General features: G+C 40.2%; 1 protein-coding gene across 1 annotated transcript in view; it reads left to right on the top strand.

The window, feature by feature from the left end:
* Nucleotides 1–14,320, top strand: part of ADCY5 (adenylate cyclase 5) — a 195,859-nt gene that overhangs the window by 102,598 nt on the left and 78,941 nt on the right. The window contains exons 2-3 of the mRNA XM_031590642.2: nucleotides 8,869–9,018; nucleotides 14,087–14,208. Coding sequence (XP_031446502.2) covers nucleotides 8,869–9,018; nucleotides 14,087–14,208 — 272 coding nt within the window. The remainder of the gene's footprint in view (nucleotides 1–8,868; nucleotides 9,019–14,086; nucleotides 14,209–14,320) is intronic.

Here is a 14,320-nt window from a genome sequence, read left to right on the forward strand (position 1 = left end):
ATTCTGAAATTAAAAAAAAAAAAGTCTTTTCTATTTTTTTTTTCTATTTCTTCCTCAGATTAGGGTACTTTAAATCTTCCTAATTCACTTTTCTTTTCAAAGTCCATTTCTGTGGTGTGCAGTATCCTCTTGGGGAGGTCAGTGTGACATTAGGTCTATTTTAAGTTCACCTCAGAAAACTTTTTCAGCTGCATAATCTCTGGTAATAATCTTTGGGAGAATAAAAGTACAAGCTCAAATACAGATTCAGAATTTTCCACTAGCTAGAAATTTGGATTTCTTTTCTTCATATCCTGCCCAATTCTCAACAGACACAGCTTATAAGACTCTTCCAACTTGCGCATCTCCATTGCAGCGAGGATGATTTGTTTGTTTCAGTTAAGCATTTGAATTTTACAGTGTCATAATACCAATATTTTCACTATATTCTTCTCAAAGGACAGCAAGAAAAGAAGGTTTACAATCTTAACAAAAATAACCTCTGGCTACAGCATATCTCAGTTCAAGAATCCAGCTGCTTGCCATTTTGTAATGCTTAAGGAAATCAGTGATACACTCTTGTGGTATGGGACTTGGAGGATGTATTCAGTACATATGCTTGGAAAGTACACCTTGAAATTTTTTTCTTCAAATGTCACAAAACAATTTAAAGTGTGTCTTGCACTGTGAAAAGCACATCTAGTAGCATAAGAACTGCATTGTTGGAGCTATCAGAAAATAATGAGGTTTATCTTGACTTACTTAGGAATATTCATTTGGTTTGATCCTGGAGTTGTGAGGTTGTATGTTTTTTGGCAAAAAGACTGGGGACAGGAGAAGAAAATCCATACTAATGAGTGTTACAGTAGAAAGAAGGCCTAATAAAAGACAGTGAGAGTGGAGTGGTGCAGGTCTAAAGGCAGATGAAAGAGGGGCTGGATATAATGAGATAACGGCCAGCTAAATTGTGTTGTGTGATTTGTATTGCAAACAGGGCTAGTTGTAACCAGTGCTGTTAGATTGTCACGCATTTCTTTATCAGCTATTCTGAAGAGTCTTTTGGAGCTTCTCTCTAAAATCTGTTGTTTAACTGTAGACCTTTGAAATACACTAAGACAAAGCTGAAGGTCAAGGAATGTGCCTTCAAGCTGTCCACTGTGCTCAATTAAAATTTCGTTGAGAATTTGCCTGCTAATAGTTTTCTGCAGTGCTGAATGTCAGTCTGTTCAAAGCTTAACTGCTCACGCAGCCAGACTGTAAGATACAGCAATGAATCTCAACTTCTGTATTCCACTCTCTCCAATTTTCTGTTTCTTCCACACAAACAAGCAAAACCAACCAGATTCACCATCACTTTGAAAACATGAACTCTAGTGCCTGGGAAATAATGGTTTTTATATTTTACAGCCCATATTTAGGGCACTCTTTTTTTCCTGCTGAGTAGCTGGCGAATGTTCTGTATTTTCCGAGATAAATAAGACTTTCATGTAACTAGATAAATATTTTTGTTTTCCCAGTGACTGGGAGGTGAAGTCTGGTGCTTAAATGACTGTGGAAGATAAGGGGTGATGCACTACCCATGTCTGAATACCGGGATCCCAGAGACATTCCCAGAATCACTAAGGAATGGATGTATGAGTATTTTTTCTCATAGCAGTTGGAAGCAGCCATAGGTCTTGCAAAAGATACTTCTCTGTGAATTGTGTTTGCTGGCAGCTTGAAGCCTGATTGGCAAGACAGAGTGCTGGGGGATGGAAGGGACAAGCAGTGGTACTTGGATGTGACTGAAGAACTGGGATGTCAAAGGATGGACTGCAGAGGTCTCTTGGTGGATATGCTGTAGGAAAGTACCATGTGCACATTGATCCAAACAAAAAAAAAATGTGTGTTCCCAGAATGGGTCAAACTCATTGTCAGATACGAGTCATGCACAGTAAGAAGAAGAGCTTTCATCCACTTCTGGGACCTCATAGAGATGTTCTGAATGTTTGAAGTCCTATCTGAAGAGCTTTTCTTTCACTGAGATTGTATTTGGTTGCTCAAGCCTTTGCCACGTAGAAACCTCTATTGCTTGGAAATAAACACCCATCACGTGAAAACTGTCACATGTTTATAGCGTGTTTGTTAAGTGTGAAGATGCACAGAAACTTGGTTGCCACAGAGATTATGGGAGAGTGGATGATAGGACCTGAAATCTTCCCCACTGGGCTGTGCCACTGTGCAGAGGATCTTTGCTGGTGTCATGGCAGAGTTCCAGGGAAACTCAGCCACAGAAATACCCCTTTTAGTAGGTACTAGACCAAGGTTTGGTCAGGACAGTACATTCTTTCCTTGATAACCAAAGATTTTTTTTTTTTAAAGGCAGCAATGAATAAGTAGAATTTATCAGTTTGATGTATAAATGTTTCCTCTTGAGCTGCTTACTAAAAATACATCTGTTTGTAATATTTTGTTCTTTAATTGGGATTCAAATTTTTAGTTATAAAAACAAATCATAAATACAGTCCTTTATGTTTCTGTATTCTGTGTGGCAACGAGAGTATCAGTAGGAAGGAGTGCGTGGCAGGTTTGCAGTTACAGCAGCCAGTAAATGAATGGAAATCTTGTTGAGCAGTGTGAGATTAAAACTAAGAAAACAGCAACAGACATTTTGCTTTCATCTGAGAGAATGGAAAACCATCAAAATCTTAATTTTTTATTCTTTATGAGGTGTGTAATGTATCAAGACTTTAGCTGCGGGCATGCTTACAAAAGGTGATTTAGATATTATTTTTTTATTCTAAAGGAAGACTGAACGTATATGAGGCGAGATAATTGCTTGTCCTTCCCCTGGGAGAAGAAGAGCATCACATATTGGGGTGGAAAGGTGAGATGGTCACAGAAATATACAGGATAGAAGGCTGCAGTATTGTGTTTTTATTGACTTGAATTGTTGAGCAGAGATATTCATAAGTGGCATGTAGGTTCTTTCAGTGTTCTTAGGCACAGTACCACTAATTTGCTCTCAAGAAGTAACTTCATGCTGGATATAAAGTCAAGTTGAAAGGCTGAAGTAGACAACTGCTACTGCTTACCTGCTTTCCAAACAGAAAAAAAATATGCAAAAAAGGCATTGGAAATATTTCTACAAATAATGTTTTGTTGTCCTCAACTCTGAGTAGATTTTCTTCAATTGAGAGCATCGCTCTTTAATAAATTCTGCTACTTTGGGGGTCATTAAGTTGCCTTATGTCTTAGGGAAGCATTCAGATTTTCCAAGCTGGCTTCTGTAGTGCTGCTTATGTGTAAAGTGTGTCTGGAGATGGTGGCCATTGTCTGTTTTCTGTTCTGCTTGAGATCCAAGTGTGTGCTTACTGCACGGATGTACCAGAACACAGGGAGGGCACCACATAGCAACTTGGGCAGATTTGTTCCAAGACTCCAGTGTTTTATCTTTTCTTATTGCTGTTACTTCAAGAACTCAGTAAAAATATTTGTCACTTTTAAAATAAGAACTCCTAATTTCTTCACTAGTTTTTTACTGGCCAAACATGAGAGGAGGACCACATGATGGTTTAATTATCTCTCTAACGTAATCTACAGGTTTTCTCTTTCTTAATACTCTGCTGGTTGTAGATTTGGGAAACAAAAGATGTTGTTGTATATACAGCCTCAAATGCATGAGTAATTTGATCTTGGAGCCAGCTGATGTTGTCTTTCGTTTTAATTTTCATTATGCCTTTGGCTCTTTAGCTGCTCCTTTTTTTTCTTTTTTTGAGATATTAGAATATAAGGAAACAATACAGGGCTATTAAGCTGCTTAGTGCTTTAAAATAGCATCGTAACAGGTTTTTTTTTTCCATAATATTTGTTTCTTATTTTTTGAACTTTAGAATTTATCCGTGCTTCCATTCTGAATTGCACACATAGGTGCTACAGAAATAGCTAGAGCTTTTGTATGCCATCACATTTTTGTTCTTATGTTCTGTTACAGGTAAGAATTAAAGATTTTATAACCATTTTTTTTTTGTGGTTAAAAAAGAAACTCTCAAAAGTAAATCTAATTCCAGTGTCTGCTCCTACCATTAATAGTTGATCCAATTTGTCAGCTCAGTATACAACCACCATAAAAAGCAATCTAGAAGCTGAGTTGTTATCTGTTTTTAATCTAGCTCTTGTACCAATAATTGATTGAACATAAGATTTCCTATTAATAAGTCCTGTGAGAGCTGGCAAGCAGAGGCAGGGCAGAGAGAAACTCCAGAAAGATGAGATACGCAATTCTTTTCCTCTCAGTAGTTTGCTTTTTGATCCCCATGACTTTTTGATCCCCATAAAAGGTGCTTTCCTTCTCCCTTGTGGCAGTTTTACTGCCTCGTGGTGGAAGTTTAAAACGTGTTTGCAAAGTGACCACTTTGGAACAATATCAAAATATTTTGATGTAAATGAAAAATAAGCTATCAGAAAATGATCTAATGCTGTGATCTCAGAAAAGAAAGAACTCAGAACCTCTGCAAGAGAAGCTGACCAAGGCAGGGTAACTTGATGGAAAAGAAAGGAAAAAGGAAAGGAGTAAAAACCTATGATTATTACAGGAAGCTATATTATTCAAAGAAATTTGGCCCGTGTTTTCATGGTAGTAATCAGTCTTGTTAAAACTGGCAGAGAAAAGGAAGTAACAAAATTTGTCTTGGTACCATCTCTCCTAAGTATGCTGTCTCTTAATTACATATTGAATAGTAGCTGGTGTTTGAAGAATAACAGAATAGAAAGATAGTAAGGAGAAACATGGCAATATTGATTCAAGCTGGTATTTCTTTCTGCTGGAAGGCTCTCGTTGATCACTGAACCATCAGGGTTCCTCCTCAGCCTTTCCTGAAATGCCCAAGATGTTAATTTTGTAACAACAAAGCCAGGCCAGATTTAGCTCTCAGTTTTGATTTTGTAATACCAGGTTTTCGTAACTCCAAGAACATGTGTAACTGAACTGTTTCCATTTCTCCTTTCTTTTTTTTTTTTCCTTCTGTGACCGAGGGAAAAATACTGAAAGCAGTTTCCTGCAAGAGGTTCAACAAAAGCATTGCAGTGCTCCGGGTGCAAGATAAATCAAAGTGACAAGAAATGGTCTTGTCTGTTCTGTTGTCTGAGATTGACCAATCTATAATTTCAGTGGAAGGAAGAAGTCATGCCGGTTTTTTGAAGAGCCCTCCTAGTGCATAGCTTTTTGTTAGGTGCTGAATTGCCTTTAAACACCTCTGCCTCAGTAACATCAGAATAATAGCACTTCTCTGCCACACGCAGATGCTGTAGGAGTAAACATACCAGTTTATGAAACATTCAAATGCGATTTTACTGCAGGCTGATTTAATAGCTTATCTAGGACTTACATGTAAGTGAAATAGTCTTTTATAAACTATTATTTTCCAAAATTAGAAGGGCAGGAATCTTCTCAGACTGTAGCTAGGCAGGGGAAGGAATTCAACTCTAAAATAGACAGCTGTATTTTCCCATTGCCTTGAACAGCTCTTCGACGCAGATTGTCTGAAGTAGCTGCAATAATATCTCTCTACTTTTCAGACAGTGGAGCTTAGAGATTCAGTTCTTTAACATCTACATCATCTCTTTCCTCCTGGGACTGAAGCTGGTTACCATAGCAAAATGGCGAGGAAGCCGATAAGCTAGTGGTACCATTTGGCAAACAGGGTACAAATTCATTTTATTAAGACACCGAACTATGAAAAAAAAAATGAGGTTAGATGTTTTCTTTTTCTGCTTTAACATGGTATAAAATACTTGTGAAGAAAATGTTTGTGAATGCATACTGAACAAAATGATCTTGCCTACATAACAAGCGTTGCTGCAGATAGTAGGAGCTTCAGTTTTACACCTCTGCAGATCTTTGATGCTCTTAACATTACACTCTAATTTCCCTCCCTATGGTTCAGAGTGCTGCAAAGATGCCATACAGCTTCTATTTCACAGAATACATACAGGTGTCTATTTCTTTCCACTTTAAAATTGTGCTGCAGTGTAGCTTTTAGACAAAACATGGTCTTCTGAGTCTGTCTTCTAAATTAGTCTGCAAAGTCCCTTGGGTTTGTATAGAATGATATCGGTGAGAGCTTAAAAGTCAGGTTGCTTTGTTGGTTTGCACGCCTTATGAATAATGTCATGTTTGATAGTGTTTTTTACTCTGCATAGGCAGAGTTGATCTTTGTGCATAATCATGTGCCTTGAGCTGTGCTTCTTGGCTTCTAAGGGCTACTTCAGAACAATGATGTTTTCATGGTTGTTCCCGCTGGGGCTGTTTGTTGACACTGAGGTCTACCCATGGAAAGCTTGTTATCAGGTCTGAGGTGTCTCCTGTTCTTGGTGCAAGAGTTGAGTCACTGTTTTGGGAAGTGTGCTTTGGGGTTGCATTAACTATAAGTGAAATGAGGTCTTGATTTCTTGGGGTTAAAGTAGAAAGCTGAGTATTTACAATCCTAGAATCCTTAGAGTTGGAAGGTACCTTTAAAGGTCAGATAGTCCAACTCCCCTGCAATGAATAGAGACAACACAGCTAGATCAAGTTGCCCATGGCCTGAATGTCTCCAGGTGCAAGGCATCTACATCTCTGGGCAACATGTTCCAGTGCCTCACCACTCTCACTGTAAAAGACTTCTTCCTTGTATCTAACCTAAGTCTATGCTGTCATTCTGTCGCAACAAATCCTGCTAAGGAGTCTGTCCCCTTCTTCCCTATAGCTCCCCTTTAGATATTGAAAGGCCACTATCAGGTCACCTTGGAGCCTTGTCTTCTCCAGGCTGATGATTTCCTGAAAATACTGATAATAACCGTCTTGAACTTGTAGAATTGTTGTTCACAGACTGCTAGTAATGCAGCAGTGGTGCAGGAATCTGAGTAACTCCTAGGAAAGTACTTTTTCTGTTCCATTTTTAAGCTGTTTCTTCATGAAAATGAACACCAGTGTTTTTTATACTTGGAGAGGGATTTTTCATTCTTAAGATCCTGCCTTTCTGCTCATTATCAGCAAAAAAAAACCCTATCAAATGCCCATCGGATGCAGTGGTGGGTTAGCTGGCAGCTGGCTGATGTCTGATCAGCTTCAAGAAGAGACGCAGGACATTGGACCTGTCAGGATCCAGCCAGCCTTATAAAGAGCTGAGTGAGAATATAATAGCAAGGGTTTGTAAATGTGTGAATTTAGGATCATATTCATGTGTATGAACTGCGCCTTAGCCCTATCTCTGTCCTTTCTGAGGGCACTTAAGATGAAGGGAGCAATCTGCAGGGGATGAGAAAGACTTTCCTCCTTGAAAACCAGTTATCTGCAGATAGATCTAACTGGTGTTGATGATAACCACCCACGGGTATCTATAACCTGCAAGTCGTTGTATTTTAGTATAGTACATAAGCGTGGGAACTTTCTGCAGGGACGCAGCCCAAAATGCAGCAGGATACAGGAGCTTTGTGTGTTGCCATCTACTGGCAGCCATCCTCAGAGAGAAGTCCCTCAGCTGGTTGTAGTTCAACGTATTGTTTAATTTTGAGCTGAAAGACCAATTTTTCCTGCCTAAAATCTGTTTCAGGTCAGAGTTGTTAATAAAACAATTTCTGATGTCTTCATTGCTTGCATGCAGTCAAGATGTTTGAGTAATCCCAGGGGACTTTCTACTGCTCTTTGGGATGTTGTGAGTGATACAGGGAGAGCTCCTCTACTCCCTGGTCTGGGGACTCCTGAGCACCCACTGCTGGCTTGGGGCCTGAGCGATGCCCATAAGGGTGCTGCCTTTTGGAGCCTGATCCTGTGTTTTCAATGAAGGGACTGCTCTGGAAATTATTAGTAACAAAGGCAAAGGGTGTATTTGAACTATATTTGGTCTATAAGGAATAGAATAAAGGTCTCTGTTTTTAATTTAAGAGTCCTGTAAGTCTGACAGTCTTTCCCCACTAGAAGAGATGAGAGGTGTTTTGAATAAGTGTCCTCATAGAGAGATACAGTACAGTTTGTGCAGCTCTCCAGAAGTTTTATTTTGACCTCTGTCAGGGGAAAATATTTATATGATACTGTCAGAAGTAGTTTTGAACATTATACATGAACCAAATGCCAGCAGTAGACATGTTTTATTTTTTCCTTTTTATTAAAAAATGGTTAGGAAATAAGAGTTGCGACACTAGTTTGCAGCAAAAGTTATGTGACTGCTTTATTACAAAACATAATCCGTGTGGAAGCAGAGGAGTGATGTTGCTTTTCCATTATACATGTCCAGTTCAAATATATGTCAGATTTAATAACCTTTTCTGTAGCCATGTGCATAGAAATGTAGAAAATGTAATTTTTTTTTAACCTACTAACATAAATTTTTGAGATGAACTACATAAAGAAAGGATTGCTCTTAAACTCTGTGAATACCAGCATTTTCCCTTCACTATTTTAAGCACTGTTTCAAAATAGTAGTTATATATATCTTTGGCATGTTTTCAAGCCAGATATGTAAGTACGCAAATGTGGAAATATTTGTGTTCCTCTGTCTGCATGAGACTTAGCTGACAGAGTAATGGTGCATTTTTAGGTGCATTTTTGTCACAGTAGTTCCAAGGTTTGGATTACCAAAGGTAGGACTATAGCATTGCTAGTAGAGCTGTATTTTTTATTTTATTTTATTTTACCAGGGAAGTAATACACAATGCTAAGAACATATATTTGAGGCCACATATAGAAGGTTTATATTTGAAATCTAGAGTAGTGAAATAAATTGGAATTAAGAGCTTAAGCTTTACCCATGGCTTGGTTCAAAGAGGTGTGGAATGGGCTGAGTTCTTGCTACTGCTTTGTTACTGATGGCAGGTTTCCAAAGTGTAATCAAGTATTTTTCTCTTTGTTTTTTTTTTCCCCTTTTGTTGCAGCTGGTCTCCAATGTTCTCATCTTCTCCTGTACAAACATTGTAGGCGTGTGTACCCACTACCCAGCAGAGGTGTCCCAAAGACAGGCTTTCCAGGAGACCAGGGAATGCATACAAGCCAGGCTGCATTCTCAAAGGGAAAACCAGCAGCAGGTAAGAACAACAGTGGGAAATAAAAAATGGAACTGCTGAAATGCAATTAGCATGCAAATCTTTCCTCTAGGATTGCATTTGTAGGCCTCTTGCTTTATGACTGATACAAGCAAGAGGAGGTTGATAGGAAAGAGCAGGATTTTTAAAGGCTTGAAAGAGAACTCAGGGAGTATTCCCCAGTACACTGAAGAATATCTCCGCAGACATCAACAAAAATCCTGTGGTCTGTGCTCTGTGGATGAAAATCACATAGTATGCAGATAGTCTGCACGGCTTTTTTGTACCCATTGGGGCCGCCATGTGTTGGATTTAGATGCAGGACACAGGCTTCAGATGGACCCTCTTTGTGAGGCCAAAGTGTGGCACGCTTGTCAGCAAAGCCACAGCCAACAGGAAAGGTGGGTTGTAGAGAAAAATGTAGAAATTGCCCCATAGAGCATATTGTCCCTTGATTCCTCAAAAGAGGGTCCGCTTCCTGCCTTATTCAAAATTTACTTTCTGTTTGTACACCTCTGCACACCACATAGGCCTCAAGTGAACTGTATTTAACTGAGAAGTGAGATTCATCACCAACTCCAATCTTCATTTGCTATAAAAAGATCCATGGCTGCCAGCAAACAGCCTTGTCAGGGATGCTGACCACGTCTGCTCCTTTTGGACCAGCGTGGCTGTTCCTTTGCTAATACACATCTCTACCCTGCAGTACATTTGTACTTCTTATCGTAGTCTGTCCAGTCCAACTTGAGATGAATCATGAAATGGGGCTTCCATCCCTTGGGAGACATCTTGGAGCATGGCTGTGGGCTTGGGAAAGAGATCAAGAGAATGAATCAAATGAATCAAGCATCTTTGCATTTCTTTGGCAACATGGCCTAATTTTCCCTCATGTCTCAGCCCATCTGCATCTTTGGGTCTGTTTTTGGCAGTGTTTTATGAGCTTCCTCTGGCTAGACATAGTAGCTGTTTAACTTTACTGTTGAATAGCATGTACATGTGCTTTATTTTGAGAATATGTATATGAAAACCACATTCACGATCAAAGCTTCTTTTTCCTTTGTAACAAATGTAGTTTCAGAAAGATGAAACAAGTGGACTCCTTTGGCACCTCAAGATGGAGAAAAGGATTAGCCCCAGGGGATACCCATTTTATTTATTGATTACAACTCTGTCCTCCCTGCTGAGAATGCATGTGCCATTCTGGGGGTAGAAGCTTCTGTGTCAGAAGTATATCACGAAAGAAAGAGAAGTGCTCTAGCTTTAGGCCTTTTTTCTTCCCTGTCCCCAGAAGATGCCATACCATGCAGAAGAAAGCCAGAACATCAAAACAAAACACAGGTCAAAGCCAGTCACTTAGATGTGCCCTCCGGAACTTCCAGCAGGAGCTGTGGATCCTGGCAGCTGGGGACTCCTAATAACATTACTTGCTGCCACAGCCTGCCCTGACATTGATTTCCAGGTTCAGTTCAGATGCTTTTCCATGCATAATGCATTGAGGTAATCTTAAGGTGACAGCAGATGCAAATAAATGTCAGTTCAGCCTGCATCTGCAAGAGCTGGGCTTCAAATAGGTGCGGAGGGAAAGGGAATGGCACTGCCTGGTGCTGTTACACTCATTTGCCTGTTTCAGAAGACCTGATGATGCTCCTGTGTGCTGTTCTCTATTAAAGGCAGGCATATTATCTCTATGAAAGGGCTGTATATTTTTCCTCATTAAGTTTCTGCCAGCACCCAAAATTAGAAATAAAAATCCAGGGTGTCCGATTCAAGATAGACGCTTCTCATGCATTCATGATAGCCCAGGGCAGAGCTGTAACTCTGTTCCTTGCCCAGAATAAAATAATCTTGGATTTAAAAAAAAACCAAACACCCTTAATAGTCTGCAAATACTTCAGATTTCAGTAAAAAAAGTGGTTGTCAGAAGCACACAGTTCTAGCATCGCTTGGCTTTCACGTGTGGGAAATCATTCTTCTTTTCATCTCTGCATCGCTTAACATGTGATGAATAGTCAGTGTTGCTAAACCTGAGGACAAATGGTCAGACATGAAACACTAAATATTTGTTGATGCCTTAAGGTCATCTTGAGGGAGTGCAGAATACATAGCTAAAATTCCTATGTAGTATAGAGTCATTGTGCAGATGTGTGTGTTCTATATATACACCCACATATACATATATCCACATGTGCTTATGTAAATAGAGTAGATCTGTATTGTACTCTTTCATCTGTGCCTATTCTAGAGACTGCTTCTCCTCAGTCTGCATTTGTTTAATGTATAATTCAGTAGAACTATACTGGAATTGTATTCTGAAATGAGAATTATATATGAATTTGCTCTTGCTTTTGTTGTCAGGTCAGACTGATGCCTTATTGTGCAGCAGTCCTGGCTATCTCACTTATGCCTAAGTGATTTTACAGTGAGGGCTGCACTCACTACCTTTCAGTTGTAATACCAACATGCAAATTGTACTCTAGTGGAGACTTTAATTTCATCTCTCCATTTGAAATAAAGGGATTTTTTCTTGTTTTCAAGGTCTTTATGATGGCCTGTGCTTTAGCACTTGTAACAGCCTCCTCTTGGTAGTTTGAGATGTTAATTTCAGTGATCCTGACGCTCCCAGCATAGGGAATGAAGGTAATGTCCAGCTCTGTCATGCAGCTCAATCTCCTAATTAGTTCCTATGTGGAAGATAGCTCCTGTTGCATGCAGTCGTTTCATTTGTTAAGTTTTATTCCCACTTAGTGATACTTCAGAGAGGTGTTAGTTTCCTAGAGATCCTGAATGTGTTGAAAACATTGGTGGTTTTATCTGGCAAGTGCCTGTGGTGTCAGGAAGAGCAGGGCTGGGGGTTCTCCTGCAAAAGTTAGCCAGAAATGTGTGAAAAATCCCTTGGAGCATTAGTTGAGAAATTCACTCCCCCGTACATGTCCCTGGTTTGCAAGCAATTAAAAAAAAAATCATTCCACTCTGCTGCACCCACAGGGAATGTTCCAACCTGGGGTGCCCCTAAACTCTCCAGTGAGCTCCGAGTTATTTAAAGGATGCACATGTAGAATAGCAGCTTTCACACATTTGAGGGATGCCAATTATCATATGCAAATGACAGCAGCATGTAACACTAGTTACTCTGGTAAACATTCAAAATGTGTTGTGCTTTTGCACTCGAGGAGTATGCCAATAGCTGGCAGAGGCCTGAGGACACGTGCATGATTCATCATCTTTTATATATATATATATATATAATTTGATGTGTGAATGCTAGCACATGCAGTATGCTAGTGAAGGTGAGAGTGCTTTACAAAAAAGTATCTTGTCAGGACTGCTGCAGTTTGGAGCTGGGGAGGCAGACATCCTCTAACATATCTTCTCCTGTGTTATTACTACTTCCTCAGGGGCTGGAGGTGAGAATCAGTCTCTTTAAGGTACATGTTGAAAGGGGAAAATGTAAGTACTGGGCAGTGCTGCAGCCTATAATACATCTCAGTGCATGCTGAGCACATACTCAGCACATTTGCCTCCTTTTGGTTCCCTCAAAGTTTCTCTCCCTCCCTAGAGGAAGAAATTAATGAGGACCTTTCAGGGAAAAAAAAAAACAAAAACAACCAACAACAGAAAACTGGAAATTAGAAACCAGAAACTAGGATGTGTTTATAACTGAAGTGCAGGCAAGAGGTTTGGTGACGTGAATAATTAGTGCAGGAATGCTGACCCCTCTGAGTCAGGGCTGCTGTTTGAGCCCTACTGTTCCCTGTGTTGTTGAGAATTAATGAGCTGTTAGATAGGGTTAGGCACCTTCGTTTATTCTATGTGGTCTTTGTCATCAGGAAGGAAGGCCATTTTTCTTCCCTCTGGTCACTGCAGGGAAATAAAATAATAAAGGAGAGTGCACTGCGAGATTTTGGGATTTTTCAGCTGTTCCTCTGGGAACAGCTGGTACTGCCTGCCAGTTGGGCTGTGCTGGAGCTGGGAGAGATGCCCACCACCTTCTCCAACCATGGCCAAAACCCTCCTGTTCAGGAGCAGGGTGTGAGTGGGAATCAAATTGAATACAGAGAGTGAATGGTATGGGCAGAATTAATCAGGTGAGATCCCTGAAATACACAAACACATCCCTAGGGTGCTTATTACCTGCAGGTGTGAATTCTACAGCTTTTACATAAAATTGTCACCAAATTTAGAATAATAGCAAGTGCTGGCTTTTGTGTGAGTTTTCAGGAAAGTTACCAGAAAGTCATTGTTTTGTCATGCAACTAATTTTTGCCTAGCGTACAAAACTATATCTGGAACAGCTCATAAAATGGTATTATGAAAGTCACACTAAAGCTATTATCAGTAAATAAAAGTGCAATTTAGTTGTTCTGAGTGAGGGTGGAGAGCAGTGAAATGCTGATGACAAAAGGCGGTTATTGGAAGCACTCTTGTGGGGAAGTGAGTGGTTGTATGGGTCTTAACTCAACTGGGCACTAATAGTGGTTTTAAGTGTAGAGGTGCAGCACTGTATTGCATAGTTGGCCTAACTTCTCATGCTCATTTTATTGGGGCTTTCCTATTAACTTGTTCCTTGCTAAGAATAGGTTTGTACCTGCTTGGGGAATGTGCTCAGATGATTAGGTAGGGGAAGAAGGGAATTTAAATGGTGCCTGAGGGTGTTGGGGTGTGAGTCCTGAGGTGGTATGGGAAAGGGGACTTCATGGTGGCGTGGAGAGACTGTGTGGAAGGTCAGATGGTGTCATGTAGCAGGGTCCTTCTTGGAATGTGCAAGTGCAATTTCTGAATTGTGTGGATCTTTCATTTGCAAGAACTGGCAACTATTAATCACAATGCCCAATGCAGCTGGGATGAAAAATAACAATATCCACTCTAAAAGCATTGAATTCTTGTTTTAGGGTCAGGATAGAATTGCAGATACCTTAACAGGGGATCAGATGCTGGGTTTATGGGTATGGTTCTGTTTGGTTGTACTCATCACCCCCAGTGTGGTGACTTCATTCCACCCCAGTGCGGAGCAAAGCGTGTTTGTTAACTGGGCAGCAGGTGCTTTAATTGCTTCATCTGTCTGACTCCACAGGAGCGTCTCCTGCTCTCTGTACTTCCTCGACATGTTGCCATGGAGATGAAAGCTGACATTAATGCCAAGCAGGAAGATATGATGTTTCATAAGATCTACATCCAGAAGCATGACAATGTCAGGTAAGAAGAGCAGGCTGTCTCCCAGCTGCTGGGGAGGATGGACTCTCCCAAAGCTTGGCACCTATGGCCCAGAGATGAAGTTGACAGCAGCACATAATCCAAAATAAGTGTA

The sequence above is a fragment of the Phasianus colchicus genome, chromosome 7 (assembly GCF_987193195.1).
Source record: "Phasianus colchicus chromosome 7, bPhaCol1.hap1.1, whole genome shotgun sequence".
Taxonomy (NCBI): domain Eukaryota; kingdom Metazoa; phylum Chordata; class Aves; order Galliformes; family Phasianidae; genus Phasianus; species Phasianus colchicus.